At 34.4% G+C, this 26,732-nt stretch overlaps 2 protein-coding genes across 5 annotated transcripts in view; one reads left to right on the plus strand and one right to left on the minus strand.

Moving 5' to 3' along the window:
- The first annotated feature begins 1,961 nt into the window (after positions 1-1,961).
- Positions 1,962-22,618, plus strand: LOC148951206 (large ribosomal subunit protein mL62). The gene is made up of 5 exons (XM_089090721.1): positions 1,962-2,122; positions 8,226-8,271; positions 9,091-9,233; positions 13,357-13,526; positions 22,393-22,618. Exons 1-5 carry the CDS (start codon positions 1,988-1,990, stop codon positions 22,478-22,480), a joined length of 582 nt encoding a protein of 193 aa, XP_088946847.1. The 5' UTR covers positions 1,962-1,987; the 3' UTR covers positions 22,481-22,618.
- LOC148951207 (uncharacterized) overlaps positions 22,561-26,732 on the minus strand; it is a 77,548-nt gene continuing 73,376 nt past the window's right edge. For 3 of the 4 annotated variants that reach the window (XM_089090719.1, XM_089090717.1, XM_089090718.1), the window contains exon 16: positions 22,561-26,599. In XM_089090719.1, the coding sequence (XP_088946845.1) occupies positions 26,478-26,599 (122 nt within the window). In that variant the 3' untranslated portion in view covers positions 22,561-26,477. The remainder of the gene's footprint in view (positions 26,600-26,732) is intronic. The other variant, XM_089090720.1, reaches the window with a different exon arrangement.

A 26,732-nucleotide genomic window follows, 5' to 3' on the forward strand; every position in this document is an offset into this window, starting at 1 on the left:
CCCTCTCAAATTTTTCAAGTATTAAGTAATAGTTAAAAATCATTTGACCAATCGTTTTTGAAAATTTATATGTTAAAATTGGACTATCTTTATACATCAAATTATTTGGAAGTGGCAATCTTCACTATTCGCTGGCTCAAGACTATTGATAAATTAGTATATTCTCTTTGTTTAGAACTAAAATTAACAGAAAAATATAATCTATTATCCTTTTTAACAATCTTATCAGATTTATTGTACTTTGAAATAAATTTTAATTTAGCTACACTGCAAACTTCATCATAAATTAGTTTAGTGTTTGAGATGCATGTTGTATTATTTTTTTCAATTCACAATGTTTTTATTAAATCCATTCCTGATAACTTATTTTAATATTTTATTAAGCTAGCAATTCCGTTAGTCTCAAATATATGACTTAAATCGATTAAAAATACATTTAAATCTAAATAATTCTTATTATTATTTTTCCTATGTCCTCTTGATCGGTTTTTACGTTTAGTGGGGCAATTGAAAGAAAGGTGCCCAGTTAACCCACTAATACAGTTGGCAACTACACTGGACATGCCTCCGTATTTCACAACTCGATCATTCAGCCCAAAAAGGATACGCGGTACCCAGAGCATGGATCCAATAATCTCTTGTCTGCGTAATTTATTATTTTTCTCTTCTTTGGTAAAGTTTTCTAGGTCCAGATTTTCTAAAATTGTAATAGCTAGATTAGATACTGAGTAAGTACCATTATTACAATGTTGAACTAGATAATTGTCAGTTTTGTCCCTGGTAATTGTAGTTTTATGTCCCGAAAGTCTCTTATATATATTGTTAATTGTTTCCCCCACATATTGTAATTGACAATTTTTACATTCTAGTAAATAGATAATATTATTTGTTTTACAATTTACCTGTCCAGTTAATAAACATTGAAACTTTTTATTATATAAAGTGCTTTTAACATAATTTCGAGGGATGAAGTTATCTTGACAAAGAAAACAATCCTAGCATTTGAAAATATCTGCCTCAGAAGAATCCTTTACATTTCGTGGCACGACAGGGTCACGAATGTAGTGGCCCGCAGACGAACAAGTCAACCGCCAGTCACTGATCTCCTGAAGCAGAAAAGATGGACCTATCTTGGTCATGTCCTTTGAATGTCAGGAGACCGTCTTCCGAATGCTGTCTACGAGTGGCAACCCGACGGTGGGCTAAAAAGAGGGCGACTGAAACACACCCTCCGACGACAATACGACTGAGACCTGTGGAGGGCTGAGCTCTCGTTGCAACCATAATTGGAGGACTTCACGGCTGTTGTTCCGCTCCGGGACGTCTGGCGAGGCTTCGTTGATGCCCTATGTGCCACACCTGATCCTGGAGGAGCTAAGGTCTAAGATCACTTTATTATTACCCTTTTCAGAACATTTAGAAAACCTTTTAAAACAAAAATTGAGAGCATATTCGTTCACACAACATATTTAGAGCTTATTATTAATCAATAGAAAGATCAAATACCGATTTGGGACCCCTCCTAAAATCAGGGGGCTATAGCCCTAGCCAGATCCCTACCTCCCTAAATGATGCCATTGTTCTTGGGGCAAAAAAAGACTTAAATTTTCTACTGGAAATCATTTCATTTTTCTTTAGATTTTATTTCACTCGAATAAAAACATTTACTTTACGGAGGCACCCTTCTGAACATCCTTTTGAATATCTAATGAATAGCTTGTTCGCCAAAAATTAGGAAACGCTGAAACGAAAAGGGTTTTGATAAAAGAATACTTGCACTATAGTACTTTTCGTTAAACTTAGTAGATTTAGGATAAAAACCAAATTCTATACGAAATTTTTAACATTTCTACATTCTTTTAACACTTTTTTGTCAGTTTGCTTGATTCGTCTCACAGTTCTTTTTATCCGTAGAATAACGAGTTTTGCAATGTCACTTGGCAGTCTGCTGAATAGGAATTTTGGCGAAATATTCAACCTATGAAAAATGTTGAGAAGAAGACTTGTTACCTGGATTTCTCAAAATGGAAGATATTTCACTTCAGTTTCCAAATATAAAAGCTCAATATGCCTAGAGAATATATACCCTGGTAGCTCTTTGAATATTTTGAGATCTGTTCAGGTAGGTGGTAGACAATTTGTTAGACTAGCCCAATCTAACTGTCTCATTGGAATGGAGATGATATAGCCTATGTTGGATGAAATTCAAGGAGAGATGATTTCAATATCTTGGAAAATACTTGAATTACGCTGGTCAATGAAAGTCCATGAATAGAAGTAGAATACTAATTAATACCTTGGGAATGTTTCTTGAATTAGGCCAAATTACCTAAGCTGGTAAATTTGTAGTGGGCCGCATAGGCTAGCCTAATTTAGCAAGGAGGAAAGTGAAAACATCATTGGATGCCTTTTTTTATGCTTTTTCATAATTCAATAATTGCTTCTGGAGCTAATTACATCTTAAGCCCTTAAAGGGGCCCTGAAGGTAGGCTATTTTATATGAACAATGAAAGGTAAATATTTATCAAATCATATTATTGAGTTAGGAATACAGTGAATATGGTAAATATATACCAAATCATATTATTGAGTTAGGAATAAAGTGAATACACCATTTGATGCCTTTTTTTATGCTGATTACAAATATAATAATCATTTCTATTGGAAATCAATATCAGCCCCCCCCCCTATATATGCCAATTCAGTGTATATATTTCTACATATTGTATTTGGATTCTTGATGAAAATCTGATTTCTTAGCTATCCTAATAATCAGTGACTTGAAAACTTCAGTAAATATACAATTCAGGATACATATTTGACTATTAAGGGTGGGGGGGGGGGTGAGAATTTGCAAAAAATATGAATTTTGTATTTGGATTCATGATGAAAATCAGATTCTAAAGGTAACTCTGTCTCTCAACTATCTTGATAATTGGTACTATTTTGTATAATTGGTAAGTATTTGAAAAATCTACCACTACTTTTATTTTATTAACATGTTTCTTTAAGAAGTTTCCAACTGCTAAAAGTTTATCAAGCTTTCAAAAATAGGTCTAGTTCTACAAGTCAAATAAGGTCCCAAAAATTGTTTTGAGGCTCATACCTTTGCTAAGTCTTGATTTATAATCTGAACTTCTATGGAACCTTCTAAGCCTTAGAAATAGAAAAAAAGCTTGAAAAACCCCCACTACTCAGACAGTGTTTAATTTTAGACAAATTAGAGTCTAAAGACAATAAAGAGTCTAAAAACTTTTTTTCTGGTAGAAACAATAATCACATAATTATTGAATTCAAAAACAAAATGAAATCTTTTCAATTGTTTCTTGTCCTGGAATTTATTTTACTTTGACTCCTATTTTTCTCCTGCATTCAATGACACCAATATTACATGCCTACTATCTTTGATTTGCCAACAAAATGTTCCTATAGAGAAAACAATTCCCAGTAGGCCTAAACTACAATAACTAAACATAACAAAGCATAACCAAGGTAAGTATGAAATTTTGCAATTCCAGCCCAAATTTAGTAATTCCTGGATTTTTCTCTTTACAATTTACAGCATTACAGTCAGTTCAAGATAAGTAGCCTCAAAATAACAACCAAAAGCCTAGAAAATATAAACTTATGCCTATTTCATCTATTGTAATAGATGAAATAGGCCTAAGTCTTCCATTTTAGTTAATCTCTTTGATTAAATTTTATTTAGGCTACTTTTTAAAAATCAAGAAGTCTTCATACAGGTTTGTCTATGACATTTGATTATCCTTGTCTCATAGAAGTGAAACCTTGAAAAAATAGATATGCTGCACAAATAAGGCACAAGGAAAGTGTTTTGAGCTCTGCACCTTTGCTCAAACCTGATATATAAGGTATTGAAACTTGTAAATCTATTTCTTAAATTTAGGTAAAAAGCCTTCACATGGCTTATAATATTACTAAGGTAACAGGAATTTAGGCACCGGATTCATTCCTGGAACTTTCATTCACCTAGCTCAACTACTTTCCAAGGTAACAATAAGCCACCTCAACTAGAAATTTAACTTTTTAGGGTTATTTCTTGCTTATTAATTAAAAAAAGATTTTGATGATCAAAATGGGTCAATTAAGATACTTGAAAAGGCTGGCATTTATTTGGTTGATAAAAAACCACATTATTACTATCTAGACAAATTAGCCTAGGCTATTGTAGATTATGATAACCTAAATTAGCTATTGTTGTAGCTTCAGCCATTAGGCTACACTATCACAAACTAGATAGTTGGGTATCATAGACCTACACAATTTGAAAATTCACCAAGGGAAAGGACTGAAGGTTGTATTTTTAAGATAATTTCTGTTATTTAAAGAGAAAAAAAAATCATGCATGCTCTGTTGGTATCAACAATTAATCTTGCAGGGTGAAAATGTTTAGTTATCCAGCAGTCCAAGAATGGTTGAATATTAAGTTTGGTAGAAAATAGTAGGGGTTTATGCAAGAAGTTTTGAGTAACAGATCAAATGAAAGTAAGAGCAATGTAAGGGAAGTAGAGAAGGCATTAGCATATGAATGAAGAAGATGTAAAATGAAGGCCATGGATATAATTGCTTAAGATCTGGAAGATGCAACAAGATGGCATAATAGTAAAAGCTTGTGTTAGCATGTTGAGAAATTAACTTGTCCCAGTTAAAGACAGAAATCAGGCCTTAATTAGAGATAAGGATAGTGTGGAAGAGAGATGGGCAAAATATTTTGAGAATGTATTGAGCCATGATAAAGTCATAGAAGATGGTGTAAGCCTAGAAATGAGCAAATTTTCTCTGAAAATTTTGGAAGTGAATAAAAATTATTTTAAAAAGGAAAGTTAAAGAAAGTGCTCAAAGGATTAAAAAATAATAATGTGTCAAGTGCTGATAGTTTGGTAAATGAGTTTTTGAAATATAGTGGTTACGAAGTTCAAGATAAATTACTTAAGATTATGACTACAATTTTTGAAAAAGGGAAGTACCAAGTAATTCTAGGAAAAGTTCAATTCAATTAAACCTGTTATAAAAAAGGTGATAAGAGTGACTGTGATAATTACAGAGGAATCAGCCTGGTTTACATGGGCAGCAAATAACTTAGCATGATGATACCTATTAGTCTAAAAGATGTTGTGGAGAAAGTTTTAAGAGAAGAACAGTGTGGTTTTAGGAAGGGGAGAGGATGCATTGATCAAATTTTCACTTCTAGGTTAATAATTAATAAGTGTCTGAATCAATCATACCCTTTTAGTCCTCAGTGTTATAGATTATTAATAGGCATTTGGTTCAGACAATAGAAAAACTTTAGTGAGGGTCTTAGCCTTGTATAGTATACAAGATAAGTACATGTTTGGGGTTGTGCTTCTTTTTCTTTTCAGATAAATGGCCTGTTTGTTTTTATTAGTTTTGCTTATAGCAGTGGTTCTCAAAATGTGGTATGTGTACCCCTTGGGGTACACAAAAACTTTTAGGGGGTACGCAGACAGCAAAAAAAAAAAAAAAAAAAAAAAAACCCAACAAACAATCCTTTAATTCTTGGACTGGTAATTTTATTTATATTTTAGCTATAGTGTACTTAGTAACTACTTAGTAAGCTATAGCTACTTAGGTAACTGCAAAGGGGTATCTAAAATGTTTTATGGGTAAAAAGGGGTACAGTGTCTAAATAAATTTGAGAACCACTGGCTTATAGTATACTTTGAAAGTAGAAGCTAAATTCTTGTTGCTAAGGCAGTCATTTCACAATAAGTAAAGTTTTGGTTAAAATCTATTTCTGTCTGGCTGAGCTTGGTCATTGAAAGATAATGTTATACCAAAAAGCCAGTTGATTTGAACTCTAATTTGTTGGATTGGTTTGTACTATTCTGGGGTCCACCCCAACACAAGTTTTCGTTTTATGGAAATAGTGATTTTGTTTTTAGTTTGCTTTCAGACCTCAAAGTTCATTTATAGACTTCAGAGTCTATGTTTCTATACTAATGTTGTGAGTTTGGTCAGAGTTGACATTGGAAAATAAAAGTGAGTTATTTTTCTGTAACGGTTCATGATTTTTCCCCAAACCCTGGTGGGGTAGGAAAAGAGTTTTTAAGGATTGCCATCATTACAATATTGACAGAGGGCTCCATTTCCCTTCCAAAGAGATAGTTACTGAGATATTAGTGGTGACACAGATCATGGCACCTTGGGCCCAATAGCTTGGCCCATACCTCCTACAAAGGAAGTATAGTTTTCAAACCCCCACTGGTTGTAATATCAGTGCAGGAAGAAATTGTAAAAACATGGAAACCACTTGACTACATTACCTATTCTCTAATGTAAGCCAGTAGTGGCATCAATTGAACTCTGCCACATAATCTGGCGCTGCCAGATTATTCTGGTGACATTAGACCTACCAATATACATTAAAATGATTAGTTCTGTGAACAAGATGAATATTGCTGCAGTTAAAGTAGGAAGTGAGGTTAGTTGCTGTTTTGGTATTGAATCAGGAGTTAAACAGGGTTGTGTCCTATCCCTGCTTATATTGATAATTTTGATGGACTTTTTCCTAAAAAACGCAGCAAAGGCCATAAGGCAGCATTGAATCAAATAGGAAGGTAAAATGCTCCTAGACTTAAATTATGCAGATGGTTTGAGTGTCCTAGATAATAATAATAGCAAAATTAGTGAATTTTTCGAGACTATGAGGGTTCAGGATGCAAGAATAGGTGTGAAAGTTATTGTTAATAAAATTAGGCTGCTTAGACTAAGAATAAATGAACGTGATGAGGTGATGTTGGGTGATAAGGAGATTGGCCAAGTGGATAGCTCACCTTGCCTAGATAGTATTATTAGTAAACATGGTGGATGCAAAGATTTCACAACTCAAAAAGGTTAGGAAGGATATAAAGATAAATCTGTGATCCAAGATTAGAATATTGAAAGCTATGATAATGACAATGGTCAAGTATGGTTCTGAAACATTGGTGCTCTGAGTGGCAGGGAAAACTTTGTTAAATGCTTTCCAGGGGAATTGTCTTAGGATTGATTATATACCATACCCATCTCACTGATCATATATGAAACAATAAGCTCTACAAAAAATGAGGTTCTATCCCCCTTCTAGGGCTATAATGAAAGGAAGGTTGAGGATGCTAGGATGCTTCATGGATGAAGGATGATAGATTGCCAAAGATTGTTTATGGTTCCATGCCTTTTCACTCCAGAAATGACACAAGAAGCCCCATTTTTGGTGCAATATGGCATTTTATGATGGTGTTGTCAAGATCAATTTATGTAAAGCGTGTAGTTTAAGCATTGGTTTTCAGATGAGGTTATAAACAGTTCTTTTCTGTCTTCCATTGTCCTATCAGTGTTGGAGAAATGAAGAAGAAGGAAAAAAGACATCAGTATTTCAAGCTCTTTAAAATTTATGAGAAATTATTTTCTTGATGAAACGTTTCTGCTTAGATAAATACAAATAATTGTTGTTATTCCTGAACCAAATTTAAATGAAAACACGTTTTTATTAGGAATTTTTGTTCTAGACACACAGTCTTCACTTACTAAGAGGCCTGGGAGGGGAGTGTTTAAGAGGGGGTAAATATTTGTTTAAGAGCTTTTGACAGTGTAAATTTCAATGGTATCCTTATCATGCTTCTCAGCCCATCTGCTCAAGAAATGGAACCAAAAAAGTACCATTTTGTGGGCCATATGGCACTTTACAATGGCGTTATCAAGCTGAATTTATAACAAGCATGCAGATATGAGTATTTGATTTCAATATAGCCCTTAAACAGCTCTACAATGCTCCAATGTTTCACTAGCACCAGAGAAAAAAAAAGAAAAAAAGAGACACATCAGTGAAAATACAGGCAAAAAACATATTTTTCTTAGTTTTTCAAAATGGGAGCCTGAAATCCTCCAGTCAAGGGTCTTGACCATGAGGATTCCAATGATGAACTTATTGTTTTGATCAGCCGCCATTTTCGTGGGGTTTCAAGCTCTGTTTCAAAATCCCATAATTTTTTGGTTACAATAAATTTTTAGTAGTAAGAATCTACTAAGGTAATATTTACCATTCCTGAATCAGTTTTAAATGATAATTTTTCTCACTAGACAGTTTTCTTCAAAACACGTCTTTAAAGTTTCAGTTCCAATGCACAATGATCTGTACTTTTTGTAGAAAGTCTTTGTTTTTTTTTTTTACTTAAAAGGTTTTTTTAACGTCATTTAATTTCCAGAAACCAGCTGGTGATGGCACACATTTCACAGGCTACGTACCAATTGGTAATTATTTTTTATTTTATTAAAGTTTTAAATAGCCAACATTATAATTGAAAGAATTGAAGATTGTGTTTGTTTACTTCAGTAAGTTAAGCTGTGCTTCCTGAAAGGATAGGTTCTATTTTCAAATGCTTTACTCTGCTTCTCTTCTATATCTTCCTTTTGATCCATGTAATTTATAATTCTCATTCCCCAACTAGAAGATTGGTGCATTAAAATCAAAAGCAACAATAAATGCTCTTTTTCAACTTCTTTACAATCTATTTTTTGAATCTATGTAGTTGACTTGTGAGTGTATTCTTTGAAAGTGTGAAATTATAGTTTGTTGCTAATATGAAGTTAAAAAGCGCTACCTATATATCAGGGACATTGAAATTTAAATTACTCTCAGTTGAGGACTAGTCTAGGAGAGTCCACCTTACAGAGTTAATTTTTTTTAAGGGAAGCTACTAGTTTGTTTGAGAACTGGACTTGAACAAGGATTTTAAACCTTCCTAAAATGGAGGGTCAAGGTTGAGCCCCTAAGAGGATTTTTAGTCAAATAGTTTTTTAAGCAACCTTATAATCCTGATTGATTGGAAGTAAATTTGGAAGTGAAGGTTACAATTATTGGGAGTGATTGGGTGGAATTTTAATCAGACAATTTTTTAACCAATTGTAGAATCCTGATTGTAAATAACCAGGGACTTTTGCTTTTATGTACCAGTTTCGTTGCTATTCAATATTTCCTTTAATGTTTATTTATTATTACTGTTTATTATACGGAGTTTATTATTATACAATTTATTATATTTATTATACGGTGTTTACTGTTGATTTCAGAGCAGTTAAAGGTATCTTATTCAATGGCCAGTGGACCCGGTGGACAAAACGTGAACAAGGTTGCAACCAAAGTAGACGTTAGGTTTAATTTAAAGAATGCTCAGTGGATTCCTGAGGCACTCAAAGAAAAAATTTTGGAACAGGTATGTCTAGATCATTTATTTTTAGGCATTGTTTTTCTTTCATATAACCAGAAGATGGACGAAAACAAGTTTTTTTTGTATTTCGCTTGAAATTGGTCCTAGGTTTTTTCCTTGATAGGCCGTGCGAATTTAGTCAGTTTATTTTTATTACTCTATAATAAGATTGTCCATTATGTCATTCACCTCTTTTATGACTGTTTCAAAGAAGGCATCCGTTGCCGTATATTCCCATCTTACATCAAATTGGTTTTGGTAATGAACGGCAGGTAAAGAGCGATCCTTATGCATAAAAACAATGCACAATTCCAAATATGTAAAAGTTACTAAGTTTGAAATTACCCATCAAAAGTTAATAGTGGGGGATCAGAAAGGAGAGAGGGGACCGTCAATCCCTTTTCTTGTATATAGTTTTCACTTACATTTATACACATCTGTTGGAGAAAAAGAAAGGCCAGAAAATTCTAGCCTTCAAATTTATCACGAAAAAATTAATCCAAATTCTAGGCCCTCCCCTAATTAATATTACGGTTCTAGTGTCTTTTTTTCATAACAAAGAGGGTCATACCACAGAGACTATATTTCATTATTTATGTTGTAACCCAACATTTCTGCCCTAGTAGGACCGAAATGCTACCAGGAAAAAATTCTGAGATAGCCAATCAGTGGATAATGATCAAAAGGCTTTTTATAAAATCTCTCATTTTCTGTGAACAAATGGTTGCCGGCTGACGAATTCCGTACTTAAGCATGCATAGATTTGAGGCCCATACAAACAAAACATTATGGCAGACAATAATCTGTATTGTGGCTTTCCACATGAGGCTTTTTACATATAAGCTGCTTTACATGATATTATGTATTTGAACTTTTAATTTATTTATTAGCAAACTGCTTTAGAACAACATTATGTAACATTTTATCTTGTCTTATCTAAAGATGTAATAAAAACAATATATTTAAAAGAAGACACATGCAATCACTCAAACATCAAGGAGGAATGACAACGGCATGTCAAAGGCCACATTTCGATGTTTCTCTACTGACCGTTTTTCTAAATCAGAGACCTGATAAAACAAGGTCATCCAGATGCTATTTCTTTCCAACAAAAGTATTACGTCGATAAATTGGGTGGCTCAGCAAAACTTTAGGTATTTATATAGATCTGAATAGATACGGAGCTTTTTCGTGTGTTTGAAAGCCAATGCTATGCTGGAGAAACGAAGTAGACACTGGGAAGTGCAACTGTGGAGAACGACCGAGCCAAAGCATGCTTAATAAATTTAAATTCGAGGGTCACCAATTTTGCATAACAAAGACGAAAATAATTTTTTTTTATCAAGGGACTGAAACCTACTATCTATCGTTGGTTACAACCTAGTTCGCATTTTGTCCACCAGCTCCACTGGCCATTGCATATGATACCTTTAACGGATCTAAAATCAAAAAGAAATATCTGCAAAGTCGTATAATGTGCGGTTCCCACGGCGTCGTTAAATTTAGCAGTTTTTTTTTTTTTTTTTTTTTTTTTTTTTTATATAAAACTTCTCATGCCATAAAGTTTCTATTCTAATGTTCACACAAGAATTATACCTTTTAGGCTTTACCAATTTTGTTTAGTAAATAACTTGAATTTATCAGGCATGGAGCTGAGAGATCCTTCTTTCTAAGCACTTTTTCCCTTGAATAAGTTAGTCTTGATCAAAAGATCTTTTTAAAGTCTAACCTCGTTTTTTTAAACGAGTAGACTCTACTATATATGTAGACACATGGGCGTAGGGAGGGGGGCAGCTTGCTAGCCCCTCCCCCCCCTAGACCTTCAAATTTACATTAGATATGGCTGAAAAAGCAGATGGTTGGAAAAGCAGTTGATAAAAGGCCCTCCATCACACTATTGACTGCCCCCCTCCTAGACAATATGCTGCCTACGCCCATGTGTAGACACTATATTTATGTCACATATATGTAACGTATTTCAGATTAGAGAAATGAGTAACTGATCAGCTTCAAGACCATATCTATCTATTAGTTTTTTAAAGCCAGAAATTTCCCAGAAATCTTTTGCTGTTGAATAAACTTTGCTAACTTTCTGGTAAAAGTTAAACAAAGCTCAACTTTTTTCTGACTGCAATAAAGTCAACGAAGTCATTTGAGGAAAACAGTCTATTAACTTTGTGGACAGTTTAGCAATTTTATTGACGCCATGAGAGCCATCCATACTAAGCAAATATACAAGTAATATTAAGTCGTTTTTACCATCAAATAAATCGAAAACATTGGTTACGCTTTGAGGCAAAGCAACGTAGTTTTAACTTACACATGCATCATTCTTTTTATATAACAACAAAAGTTGGGTTAGGTTTCATGTTTTGGGTCAAATTAATACAGTATTAACTTATCTTGATGGCGTACTTTAAGAATAACGGTAGTAATGTCGTTTTAGAAAATGAAGAATAAAATTTGTTTTAAGCAGAAACAGCGTATTTTGCCACGGATCTTTAAGGAATAGGTTAATATTTTTTAAAAGAGAAAAATTTTTCTCAGAGAATGCCATTTTAAAAGTGTTGAAGACTTGAAAACTACATTAGATAGTAAAGAAAAAAAAAACTGCAATAGGTTTGTTGGCAAATCCGACTGAAGGTTGCTGCAACACTTAATGCTACCTAAGCAACACTATTTTATGTTCCAATTTTTAATTCATTAAGGGCCACATTCTCGCTAGTTGGTGTCATTTATTGTATTATTCCATGACAAAAAAGCTATTCAAACTACACAATATGACTCCGGGTAAGCGACGAAACCTGACAACAAAATTTTACAAAATCTGGTCTCTATCATTTGTCGATCTATATGGCTATTAATTAAAAAAAAACAAGCTTTTTTAAATGAAAGTAAGGAGCAACATTAAAATGTAAAACGAGCAGAAATTATTCCGTATATGAAAGGGACTGTCCCCTCCTTAACGCCTCTCTTTACGCTAAAGTTTTTATTGTTTTAAGAAATAAAGTTGTGAGACAGAGTCAAACTTTAGCGTAAAGACCGAGCGTTGAGGAGGGGACAGCCCCTTTCATATACGGAATAATTTCTGCTCGTTTTAATGTCGCTCCTTACTTTCAGTTAAAAAAACTTTTTTTTGTTTATTTAATTTCTGATTGTTTTTGAATTAATGCAGCTTTGATTTTGGATCACCGTACCTGAATAATTAAAACGAAATTTGCGCATTAATTTTACTGTTTTTTGGCTAAATGACTTTCTCGGAATTTTGTTCTGACGTAACATACAAATTAAGTCCTTTTTAATTTTTGCTTGTTTTATATTGGTTTTCTTCGTTCATAGGAATTGACGTTTATATTTAGTTTGATATCTTGTAAAATCTAATTTATGCTCGATTTCAATTTTTTAATTTGTCCTCTACTTAGTGGGCAATACCTTTTTTTTACTTAGTTATTTAAAGACTCACTGCTTAATTTTTACGTGAATCCAAAACAACTTAAACTTTAAAAAATTATGCTGAAAAACCATGAGTGCTAGAAAACAGAAATATTTTGAATTAGCGGAAAGATTTGTACGAAGAATCATTCTTTAACAGTCAAATCTTCTTAAAAAAATCAAGAAAAAAATTATTTCTTTTTTTTTTTTAGCTAATTTTGAAATATTATTCAGACTCACAGAGCGTAGACACAATTCAAAGCATTTTTTGAAACAGAATGGAGGGACGATTTTTAGGTTCTGCATTATTATTACTAAATAGCTTTCTAAAATGATGAATGGATCGTCGAAGATGTGAAAAAAACTGCTGTGCCGAGAGGGTACGGTAGAGAAAAGTCACCCCTTACATTGGTCCATAGAACCCCTTTCGGGAAAATTCTAGTATTTAGACATGATTTTTGGTGATTACTGACAAAAGTCGATCCCTCCCACCGCTGTACCACCTTAAAGCTACCCCAATATCCACCAATAAGATTTGGGAGCGTTATGCGTTAAGCACTTCTTACCGTCGTCAGGCGCTCCTCTGGGAAAATCCTTCGACATCTGCAGTTAACATTTTTGTTAATTATATTCTTCCTTTTTTTTTTATAACTGATTACAGACTCTTTAGGCCTGAGATTTTCCCTTTTTTATTTAGAACCCAAATCGCATAACGAAGGATGGCTATTTTGTTATGAAATCAGACTTAACAAGATCTCAGCAATTGAATCTAGCCGATGCTTTGGACAAAATTAGAACAGTTATAAAATCTGCGGCTTTTGTTCCAGCACCTGTAACCGAAGAAACGCTAGAAAAAATTCGAAGAAGGTAAGTACAGCATTGTAAACTAATCAAATTAAGAACAGTAAAGAAGAGATTTCTCCAGCCACCTTGATTCATATGGGTACATTTTTACGTAAGAAATATGTGCTTTTTCGAGTGCTGGACAATTTAAGTCCTTTAGAAGCCAATCCGGCTAGGTCCAGTTTTTCATTTTTCTTAGACTTCAAAGCTCTATTGACTTATAATTTTGCACATTCACAAGGGTATTGCCTAAAAATGATTTTAAAAAGGAGAGAGAAAAGATAGACGAAGACCTTTTTTGCCATCCCGTGCTAAGTATATTCTTCCATAATAACAGCCACTTAACATCAATCTCACTCCCCAAAAATAAGATGAGCTTGGGGGCCATCAAATCCCTTTCGAAATCCGATCTGGTAATCTGTAAAGTCACATTTTATAGGTATTTCCTGAAGAAGAATATGTTCATAAATCTTACTTAGAAAACAGAAAACAGTAATTGGGCGTTAATTAATAGAAGAATATGCATCTTTTCCCTATCTAACTATTGAAGTAACTAAACCGGATAAAAAACTATCAGGCACGATAGAATAATAGAATGAGCGATACATATTTCACAAAGTAACTGTAAATGACTTAAAAGTAAATGGCATTCATACAGAAAGGGGGCACGCGGTATTAAGGCACTCGTAAAAAAGTTTTAACAGAAGACTAAAATGTGACTGAATTGCGGCATTGAACTTTGAAAAATAAACTAAAATTGTGAATTAAAATCACTGGCTTAAACTGGTGAGCACTTTTCACTATTGATCACGTTTTTTCCACGACTTTGTATCACGAGGAGCATCTTATCCGCTGAGACTAGGATTACGGAGGCTAGGTAATAATAAAGTGACGTTAGCTAGGTAATAATAAGTGGCGGAGGCTAGTAATAATAAAGTGGTGCCACAATACAATGGCGTTTTCTGCTATTTTGTGCCATAAAACTTCAGCTTTTGCCTGAAGAGGGTCGAAATGACAAGGTAAACAAATTCTAAGATATCTAATCGACTTCTCATTATTTAAACTCCTAATCAGGAGGTTTTGAGACCCCCCCCCCACCCATCATGAAAATCAGGTCTAAAGTATAACGTGAATGCGGCAGTGATTCTGTGTTCATTCATAAATCCTCAGATGATGATAAAATGAAGACTCCAGTGACTATCAAGGCTTAAGACTAGGATTACGGATTCAAATTCCCTTTTCGTCTTTTGCTTCAGAGAATACAGTACGCCTGAACTTGGCCGACCACAAGCAATCTATTTTCCTAACCAGAACTACTTTTTGTCTTGACGTATTAATCTCTGGGTAAACACTCCACAAAGTAATACGAACTTAAATCTAATTTTGCTGAGTCACACTTAACTGAGGTCTATAAAAGGCGAAATGTTACTTTAATTTTGACAAGTAGGGAACACAGTGTACAGAAACAATTCAATGCTCATTTTCCTCCAGTTATGCGCTTTATAACAGTATATTGAGCAAATGAGTGGTAAGTGGTCATATTCCAGTTTGTCTTCATTGACAGTGACAATTGACTTAAGATAATCCATTCATTTCTGCTTCTACATATACTATGAAGAACCGACCCTTAACGAGAACAAGCGCTAGGGAACGTTGAAAGAGATGGTAAGTCACGACGGTCACAAGGCAGATAAACGTTAATGTAAGCTAACTTGCCATGTTGAATAGCTTTTATATTTGGGTCACAATGCAAGACTGTTGGTTGGGATTGACTTTGAATAAGAATTGCTAAACTACCAGAAAGCCTGCTTTTGGTTTTTCTTGCTTCTTTAATAAAATTTAATGCGAGGAGGACCTTTTAAGGCTGTTTTCGATCACCTTTGGGTGTAGATATTTCTGGAGGAAAATTACATCTTGTTGCAAAAGCTCATCGATCAATAAGTCTATCTTTAGTTCCGTGTATATTCAGTGAAACAAGACAAAGGCTTTTTTTGGTTAACATGGTTCAATTTGGAGCATCCAAGAGAGCTTTTCTGAGCATGGAGTGTTTCAGGCTATAGGAAACACGATCGTTTCACAATTAGCACATTTTGGATGGGCGGTACTTGGATATCTCTTGCGCGAATGAGCGGACCAGCACAGCATGGGCATCTCACTTCATGGGAAGCATGCCGGCATCTAGAAATCGTATGATTGGTGCTTTGCTATCGAATGCAGTGCCGGGGTAAGTGCTGATAACCCCAAATTTTGAACAGTTCATAACTATGTCGTAAACCAGCGGTTACAGCAAAGTCGAGTGCAGGAATATCAAGAAATTCCAATCAAATGGCCTCCAATATTATCTGCGCGAATGAAACCATGTATAGTGTCGTGCAATTTTTTGTGAGTTATGCTTGTAGGAACTGTGTGCAATTCAAAGGAGTTTTCGGTCGATGATTTTTATTGTGATATGTGACAGTTCACCAATGGCTGATGCTGCTAGACATTCGGCAGACACAAGCCACAACAACCCACTGCTTTCCCAGTCTGTTAGGCTATACAGATAATACATTCATGATCATTAAGCGTATCAAGCTTATTTTTCAGGGAAACTGGAGTGCTCAATGAAGCTAGTATATTCCTAAAAACTACTGCGTAAGAGGGTTTATGAACCGGATGGGGAACCACAATTGAATTGTCTCTTGAACATGGAACAGAAGCAGAAAATTTCATTTGCTCAGACACCAACTTCAGTTCATTAAGTTTGTTTGTGTCCAATTGGCTAACCGTAATCAATGAGTAAAATCCAAGACAAATCAAAGATTTAGAAGCCACAAAAAGAGGGGTAAAGCTAATAACAGCGAAAAGTTTTCGGTGTCAAATCGGAAAAAGTTGGTTCAGCAGATAATCTGAACGGATGCTTGTGGTCGTTCTCCTTTGTTAAAACATGGAAAAGGAGAGAAAACAGCTTGGAAGCACTTATGCTTCAAACACATTAGGTGCTTGGTAGCACCTAATGTGTAAACGACAAAGGAAATGAAGGCAAATAGCGGAAACTATAAACCGACTAACTTAAAAATGTGGACTAAAAAAAAAAAAAAAAAACAATCTACAAAAATTAATCATAAGTGCCTGAAACATTTATGTATTTATATTTATTCTGGATAAATTGATAACATAACAGTTTTAAATGATTATTAATGAACGATTTATTCATCATGACAATTTAATTTCTGCATGCTTTTGCTAGTTATAAGTGTATCGTTGTTTTTTCAGCTTTTTTGATGCGTTTGTCTTGTTTTCGTCTATTGAGTCCAAAATTAGAATTCGGCTCATCGGGGTTTGTGATAGCGATTTTTTGAAATAAATGTCTTATCTTATCCTAAGTATGAACAAAATTCAACACAAATAGCAACGAAGACCACACTGCCTTTCCATCATAAACAATAAAATAGAACAACAGGGAAATTTTTATACAAGACAGTGGAACGCAACTTTTAAATGAATATTTCGACCCTATATCCAAGGGCCGTCCTCATCAAAACAAACGAAGAGAATAAAAAACAATATAAAAGAAACTTACATTAAAATTTGATCATTAAAACTGAAAAGAGTTTTTTTTTTATTAAACATCCCTAATATAATTATTCCAAAGAAGTCCAACCAGGACTCAAGTCCTGGGTGAACTTCCTTGAAGTAATGATATTAGGGCTGTTTTTAAAAGATTAAAAAAAAAAAACAAAAAAACCCTTTTCAGTTTTAATGATTGAATTTTAATGTAAGTTCCTTTTATATTGTTTTTTATTCTCTTTGTTTGTTTTGCTGAGGACGGCCCTTGGATATAGGGTCGAAATATTCATTTAAAGTTGCGTTCCACTGTCTTGTATAAAAAATTTCCCTGTTGTTCTACTTATTGTCTATGAACAAAATTAAATATGTTTATATTTTAGATTAATTCAAAAAATTTTTTGAAAATACGTTTTTCAAAGTAAAGTAATAACCCATATTAAAACCTAAGATGAGCAGAAATAGTCATATGTTAAATTAAACTTAACCCGAACAGAAATAAATGAAACTCATAACGAACAAAAATTAACATGTATAATCATATCCATAAACATAAACATAACAGATACGGCTATAGATGAATGTTAAAACGAACGAAGTCAGACATAAAACAAACAAAATTACCGCAAGCTGGAATAATACAACCAGCCCCTCAATCTTCTAAAGGCCAGAGTGCCATTTACGATTTATTGAAAATGGTTAACATTTCGAGCGTGTGTTTATATGTATCATAACATCATTAACTACGCAGCAAAAAATTAACATTACACGGTTAATCAAGGGTTACGAACAAGGTTGCTACATGTCTCAAACTCAACATGGTTCTCTAGATTATATTTTGTTCTCAGCAAAGCGCAAGTGGTGCTCTGGTCTTTAGAAGGCGTAGGAGAGAAACTGACCCTTTTGTGTGGTAAAGCTGTTCTTTTAAGATTGAACCGAATATTTGTTTTCATTTTTTTTTTAGAGTTCATTTCTTCATCTAAAGCAGTATCTGTAATCTCTGCTTTTGATGTGATTTCTTTATTAATTTCTATTCGTTTTGTGTTTCATTTATTCATTGAAAGCAATTTCAGTCGTTTGCGTTATTGCATGGCTTCATTTCTTCTCGTCTTAAATTTTGATATGGCTCTTTTCTTTTCTTCGAAAAACTTCTTTTTTCTGTTAATTTTTTATTGATATTGTTTTAGTAGTTAACATTACAAATATTTGTTAAGTTTTTTTTTCAGTTCGTTTGCTTAAGAATTAAAATGCTGGATTGTGATTTAAATTTGAACAAAATTTCAATTTCTTGTCAGAATTCTTGATCAGCAGTAGTTGTGCGCAATAGATTTGTAATAAATGTTTTGTTATATAATTTTGGTTGGGTGATCGAATCTCAGTTCATTATTCAGAAGAATTGAAAATCAGCTTAATGTTTCGTCATATAACCAAAAAAAAAAAAAAAAATTCCTCTTCGTTTGTTGGAACATTATAGTGTCTTGATTTACCTCCCTATTCAACCGTGAATAGATTATAGCTCCCATAGGGTTTGATAGTGCAAAACTGTTAGGTGGATAGGGGAAAATTTAGCGCTACCCTCCTGAGTGAAAACAAATACTCCCTGGAAGTTTCAGCTTGATACTCTAAGCCATTCCATGATATTACGGATGCTCTATTTTGGTAATCTGGTGTAACGTTGTCTTCGATTTACTTTACTAGCTAGACCCTATTCACGCAAAAACGTATAGATGGGTCGGAGACGTAAAACTTTTAGCCTTGCCCTCCTCAACATTAAACTTAAAGGCCCATTTATCTCCCCCCCCCCCCATACACACAAAAACTTTTGGAGAGTTTCAGGCTTCTCCCCTACGGTGTTCACGGTATATCGCACATTTGCTATTTCAATAGCCTGGGTACAAGTGATGTCCTTAGTTTTACCTCTGCCTTCTCTCCTAAGCCGTTCTTGATGTATTGCGCATATCCTATTTTGTTAAATGGGATACATATAGTATAGTTTGAAATTCTTTGCTATTTTACCGTGAAAAAATTCTATTCTCTGCAGGGCACAAAATCACAACACCTGCCTGCAGTTTTACTCTTTCTCTATTAGATATGAAACCGTGAACATCACATCACTCGCTTTAAAACTCAGTCACCGTTTATTACCTCTCTTACTGTTATTCTGAGTGCGAAAACGCTTTTTACTCTCATGTGAATCCACTTGAAATCGCCCAGGATCGACCCGTAAAAGCTGGTTTCAGGCTGTGTACTCTCATATGGGTCAGAACACCCTCTCGCAAACAATTCAATTTAACAATCTTTAGCTTGCAGATTAAGCCACCGCTAGCTCTATCCCAAATTTCCTGTTTCACTTCAATCGATGTGCTCTCCGTCACTCAAATCGTCTACGGCGTTCCAAAGCCCCATAGTCCGATCCCAGTTTGGTTCCATTTACCAATATTTCCGATTGGAATAATCTATCTGCTTCAGTTAAATCTCCAAATCCTTCCTCGACTTATCGCGTTCATTACCTATCGTCCCATCAGAAACGAATTTTTACTGTTTATTTCTTTTTTTCTTCTTTCCTCCTTTAGTGTATTAGTATTTCTTTCTTTATGTGTTCGTTTAATGTCCTTCCTTTCTTCTCCCTTGTTAAAACGTGAAGTTAAAAAATCTGGCTCATATTAATGTTTTTATTTGATTCATTATTCGTCAAAAAAAAAAAAAAAAAAAAAAAATAGGGGTGCAAACAAGAGAAAAACAAAATAAAAAATTTGTACTTCAGCAACATTCTATAAAATCGTTCTAGTCGAGGAATGATTAGAATTGATTACATCAATTTTAGATTTGGCAAGTCTCCTTTCGATGGCTGGGAAAGGATTCGTAGTGTGGTACTCCTTCAATATAACGGTATCTCCATGCCACAAAAAGAGACGACTTAAAAAAGGATCTTTCCATATGTGAAGAACAAGTTTCGTGTGGCCTTCCTTCTTCTTAATGGGAATTTTAAGAAAAGAAGCAGATGAGATGTTTTTAGAATAATTATACACCCGAGCGAGCAAGGAACGATTCTTGTTGACAACAAGTGATCTATATAACGTCCGGAGACGAGAACAGAAGTTGTGAATCAGAGCTAACCATGTGTCATCCAACGTGGACGCAATAGGAAGGTTCTGGCCCATGAGTGACTCGCGCGGTTTAATCATGGCACCTCCAAAGTATCCAGCGAAATTTAGCAGCGATAAGCAGAGCCTACGAAAGAAGCAAAGCGGCATCATTGCTTGTTGTGGTTCGATGATAGCGGTGGTGAATAGCGATGGAAAAAATTTAATGCACCTATTTCTTGAAACATGTGCACCATATTACTGCTAAGGGCTGAACCGTTTTCAACCGTAGGTATTTTGAATGCTCTTTAGCCATCAATATTTTTCCAATTTCTAAAAGGATTACAAATGTTGTTTCACAAGGCTTGTAATTGAAAAGGAGAAACACTAGAACTGGATATTTAATATTGTGCCATGACTCATGACTCAGGTCATGAATCAGTTTGTTCATGACGCCCTCGACAAAGGTGATATTCCTTTTGGGACTTTTATAGACATTAAAATTCTTCCCCGGCAACACTTGAATTTCAGTCAGGGTCTATTTTGGGTCTACTGCTGTATCTCATTTGTATGAACGATATCAGTAATAGTGTCAAAGATATTGGCCTTAACATATTATTCGCCGATCACACGGCACGTGATATCAGCAGCCCGACTCTAGGTCTTTGAAGCTCAGGTTGAAATCAACACTGAGGAGGCTTATCCTATGGTTTTCAAGAAGTAAATTGCCTATTAATTGTGCCAAGACAAAATTCATCGTCTTCTCTCGTACTGGCAGAACAGCATAGGAAGGGATGGCGATTAATATTCGGGGTCTGTCCGTAGAAATAGAAAGAGTTGATAATATTAAATATCAAGAGATAATTGTAGATTCAAGTTTATCATTCAAAAGCCATGTCCTTTATCTTCGGATGAAAGTGTTAAGGAATATTGGAATGATGAACCATCTGAAACTTATTTTGCCGCTTTTTAGCCCTGAAATCTCTTTTATCATTCTCCAGTAAATTCATATATAAATTACTGTCATATTATTTTTTCGAATACTTTTAAAACTCATTTTCTTCTTCTTCAGAGGCAACAAAATAAAGTTCTGTGTACATTGAAAAATTGCCTGCCTAGCCCATATTCTTACCCTGGTAAATCGTCAACAAATTTCTTCCACTGGATCTTTTCCCTTCTTTTCATTCCGTTCTTTATATGATAAAACATTTTCGACCGTCTTGACATTGACCGTCTAGGGACCTGTTTGACGCTTGAGTCAAGCGTTGACGGTGATTGACCATCTACACTAGTTTTGTTAAAGTATTGCGTCAGTCACGCGCCAACAACAATGGAAGACACATGGGAAGTAAACAAAAATGCAGAAAGCGAGTTTATCTGTTTATTAATAGAGTTATACCGGGATCACCCTGAGTTATGGAAAGTTAAAAGTAGAGACTATTATAACCGAAATAAGAAAAGTGCAGCATTTAACAGGATATACCGGGCGGTAAAGACAATGAAACCAAATTATACAGTTTCCGAGCTAAATCCCTAGTCTTTTACCTGATTATTTTTATTTGCATAATATGTTTTTTTCTGGATGATAATCAGATTTTACATGGTTATTCGACCCGTGGCAGTTCTGGAGTTCATTAGCCTTTAATAAATTCTGAAAGGTCATATAGCATTACATACAATTGGAATAAATTTCATAGTTTTACAGATTTAAATAAATCCCTAGTTAGCAATAAAATTAGTTTGAAGAATCGTCTAATCAGTAATTATTAATTTAACTTGGATTCTGGAGTGGAAGCCCTCATTTTATTTATTTTTTGTTTGGTTATTGTCTCGAATTTATTGGGTTTCTTGTCACGATTTGGAGAGTTGAAGGAACATCTTTTTATTCCGGCAATTGAGGTAGTATTAATTATTTTATTGTTAAGTCTATGACCCATACACGAGTTCACCTCACTGTGGGGGATTAATTTGATAGTTTTGTGAAAATCTTTTTTATTATTGAGTATTAAAGAACTTCGACTCACCAAGAAAAAATCCGCAAGCCGAGTTGGCCATCGGCCATGATTTGGAGATCTGATGTTTTGTAATATATTATCCTAGAATTTCGTAATACCTCTTTTGGGTAGAGTTTATTCTTTTCTCAAACCCACTCTTGGCAAAAAAAAAGAAACAAAAACACAAAACAGTGTTTGAGCTGTAATGCAAAGGAGTTTGAGTCAAAATCATTTTATTTTGTTTCTCATTCAGTTTTTTTTTTCTAGGAGAGAACGGACAGCTATGGAAAGATTAAGAGAAAAGAAAAACCGTACAGCAGTGAAAGAAGGAAGATCAGCACCCATATTAGAATAACATTAGTCATTCATTGTTTGTAAATTGTTTGAAGTGTAAAACAGGAAAGATCAGCATCTGTATTAAAACAACATAACTCATTCATTGTTTGAAAATTTATTTTTAAATAAAGCATAATATCAGATACACAAAAAGCCAACTGCAACGGTAAACAAACAGCAACGTATGTAACTTTTATCAATAGCAAAGGACACAAGCTAAGCAAAATTAAAATCACTGGTACATATTCAAACGTTACATCATATTCTCTTCAAGCACCTTCAAACTAAAGCATTTGGGACATAATTGTAGTTTAAGCCTGAACGTTATACCATTTCAGCAACTGTCCCAAATATTTGGTAAACTTAAAAAAACCTTGGCAGTTCGGACTTTTAAGACCATCAGTTATTCGCTTCGATTCTAAAGTCTGAATGATTCACTTAATTCATTTTTGAACAAGCATTGTTTTTACTGTAATACATACTTTTAGTATTAAATAATCTGGCAACTTTCGAGGAAGTATTTTGTTTCTTTTTTGTTAATGATCGAACAATCTAGCAAGTATCATTCTTCTGATGATCGACAGAGATTCACTTCGATTTTTAGCGTATAATCAATCGGTTTATAACCCAAAACTAAATTGAGCAATCAACAATACAACATAGTTCTATTTTAAGGGCAATTACCGCGATTAAGCCGTACTCTAAAAACGAAAAAACGAATTTCAGTAAAAGGTTTGGAATCAAGGTAATTCTAGCCAAGACTATTTTCCACTACCGAGTTTGATTTAATTGCTAAGCTCAGAAGCTTTTTTTTTGTTTTTTTAACAAAGCAAGAATATCTGTCTTGCAGCTATCGGCAGAGCGCCAAAATTAAGTTATTAACTAGTCAGTTTCCTTAGCACAACGTGAGAATTATATAACTGTTATATGTATCCTGAACATTAACTGGAAGGATAGGATAACAAAATTGAAATTTCGCCACTACACAAACCAGCCTGATGTCGCTGATGTAGTCAGGCAACGAAGATGGCGCTATCTTAGCCATGTTATCCGTACGCCAGGATCGAGACCACCGAATATGCTTCTTCAGTGGCAATCAGACGTGCCTCTGGAGGTACAGGAGGAGCTAAGGTCTAAGGTATATGTTACAAAGAGTGTAGTTAGTCACATACTGACTGACAGTGTTCTTTCAAGCGATGAACATAACGCCTTTGAAATTGAATGCGTTTATTAATAGATACCAAAGGAAACAAGCCCAATTGGCAAAGAAAAGGAAAATCTCTGATGTATTATGATGATCAATCAAGACTTGAAGATAATTATAGGGGTATACAAATGACCTCGCAAACTCTAAAATTGAAATTTACGACCCCCAAGGTTCTGCAGTGTCGATGTCATGATTTTTATTCTAAGATTTATTTACTGTAAAATTTATCACAATTTGTGCGTAATACGCTTTATTTCATATATAACGTTTCCACCAACATTGGTATTTCAGAGGGTTTTAGATCCACTAATTGCAAGAATGAGGTTCAAAGCGTTATATCTTCGAGGCTCAAATTGCAATTTCAGCTTCACATTTAAAATAATTAATTTTGAGTTCCCGTAAATACCCACTTGCTGTATGTTCTGCTTTAGGACAAGAGATGTAGTCAAATTGTAATCTTAGCTTCGCAATAGTCGATAGCAACCTCAAAACTGGAAATTTGAGTCACATATTATGAGTTATATTATATAATTTTGATTGGTAAGGAGCTGAGTTTTACCCACTTGTATTCGTCTAGCTTGGCGAATATAGGTCTTTCCATAACTTCCGACAGATGATATTTGAGAAGAAGAAGCGTCTCTGGATTTGAATATATTCAAAATTTTGACATAAAATTATGAGACCTTCTTCTAAAAATATGAAGGCCAGGCATGTATGCAAGACTTGTTTCGAAGGCCAGGAGGAGGGACAAATTCGTCAACATGACAAAAATTGTCCAATCACTCACGTAAATATGAGAAAATCGTGATATTCTCTGTGCCTTAAGAGGGTAACCAGATTTTGAATTCTTGTCTTCTTTTCAGAAACCCCGGCTAATGAGAATCTGGGGAGTAGGCTACCTGTATTACTCTGATTTCTAAATTTACCACTTAAGAAGAAAAGAAAGAACCCTAAACAGAAACAAACACCTTGCCTACCGTTTCTCTGTCTTAAATTTAAGTTATACAGGTAAATGGATTTTCTTAATGGAACGTCAACATTACCTATCGTTTATTTTTAAAACCTTAAGTATTACAAAATTGGCCCTTTTGTGCACATACGTATAAAAGCAGGATGAAGCTTGTATGTCTCTTGACATCCAAACGTAAGGTCGTACTAAACAAATGCATCAGGGATCGGTCGATACCACAACCCTTATCTTTCAGCGTGTTGGCTTGTACCAACACGCGTCTTTTGCGAAAGAGAATGAGATAACCCGGTGTATTTTGCATGCTTCATCCTTTGTTCCATTAACCCATACACGTTATAATTTATGTACAGAAAACAAACCAATCTTTTTGAGTATTGTCTTTCCTATAAATTTCCTGTTTTTCTTTAATTGGATACATTTTGAATAGCTGCTTTCCACCATGAGGGGTCTACAGCCATTAATTTCTGGCAAGGGACAGTCTTAATACGTAACAACAAGTAGTCGTGGACTTTGATCAAGGGTTCAATAAACTTCTAGACGAATGCATTCAAACAGAGGAGAAGGAAGCAAACAACACATAAACATAAATACACACAGATTTGACCTTTATTGACAGGCAAATTCCAAAAAATCTCGTTTAAGCCCTTTCTTAATCGACATTTTGGAAGGGTGCTAGGGTGAATAGCCTTTTTTTCTCTATTCACATGAATTTAAATATGTCCTTGAAACAGAATATGGCATGAATCACATCTAAAAGACATCTTATTTAGAAGACGAGCCTAGTTATTACTTCAGAACAAGACGAAAAAAATTCTATGAAGCACAATTGGTTGGCCTCATAAAAGGCAACGTCGAGAATCACTGAATCTCCACTTTTTTTTTAAAGAATCTGGCAAAATAAAAGCACATATATTGAAGCTACTATCGCAGTTCTACACTAATTTATGATGAAAATCCTTCATAAAAAGGACAGACACAAGAAACTCATCACTATACAATTATATAATTTTTTTGGCAATTACAGAAAACAAATCGGATAATGATCTATCCAGGATTATGCAAGCATTTGAAAACTAATATCTGGAATGCAAATATATGTCAATTACAGGGAAATCACTAAGTAACATTAGAACTGAGTAGAACTGTAGATATTACGAAAGCATCTATAACGATTTATCCTTTTTCAACTAGTATTTTTTACCAAGTGTTAGGCTAACTGTAGTTCTATTTAAAGGTCCTAATAGAGTAAAAAGGTAATTATTTTCTTAAAAATACTATGCTTAAGAGCAAAGTAATGTAATTTCCTGTGGTGTGGAAGAATCCTAGGTACAACTTGAGCCGTTGCACAGCTCCTCTTTAATACGAAACAATGGACAACCATATAATTCTAAAAACAATTGAATCTTAGTCACATTTTTTCTTTTTGTTTGGTTAAGTTTTCTCTTCTTGATTTATGAGATTTTGCTACGTTGTTTCCTTTTTAGCCCAAGCATTAGAAAACGCAACGTAAGAGTGCATTGAATGCTCAGCAATGGTAGAAATACTCAATCAACATCGTAAGCATAAACATCGCCAATTTTCCACCCAGTTCAAAGGAAGATTAGAGGAAACCTAAAATCAGAGGAAACCTAAAATCAGAAGAAACTACTTCTCACTTACGAAGCTATAAATGCACAGAAAATAAACATTACGCAAAAGAATAAGGGAGGGTAGGACTAGAGATGTTGTGCATCTAAGGGCTAAGCATTGTCTTTCTAATTAACGCATGAAAGACTTCAAAGACTCAAACTTTTTTGTGCTATAAAAGGCACCGGTAGATGTCACAATTTGTCGGTCATCTCAAAAATCAGTGCTTTCAGCATTACTATCACTTCTTGACTTGGTAGCAGGAAAGACCTGAGTAGAAGGTCGTGGAAGTGCTGTTGGAGGTCGTCCATTATCATTAACTGCTACAGGTACACCTGAAATAGATATGGTGTTGACATATCAGACTGGAAGGTGGGGAAAAGATCTTCCCACTTTTACGAGGACAAATCCTGGTTAGGTCATGTGCCCAACTTCAGAACATAATTTTAGTAAGTATTAATGGCAACA

The sequence above is a fragment of the Artemia sp. Qi Xiang Cuo genome, chromosome 6, assembly GCF_049724085.1.
Source record: "Artemia sp. Qi Xiang Cuo chromosome 6, ASM4972408v1, whole genome shotgun sequence".
NCBI lineage: Eukaryota > Metazoa > Arthropoda > Branchiopoda > Anostraca > Artemiidae > Artemia > Artemia sp. Qi Xiang Cuo.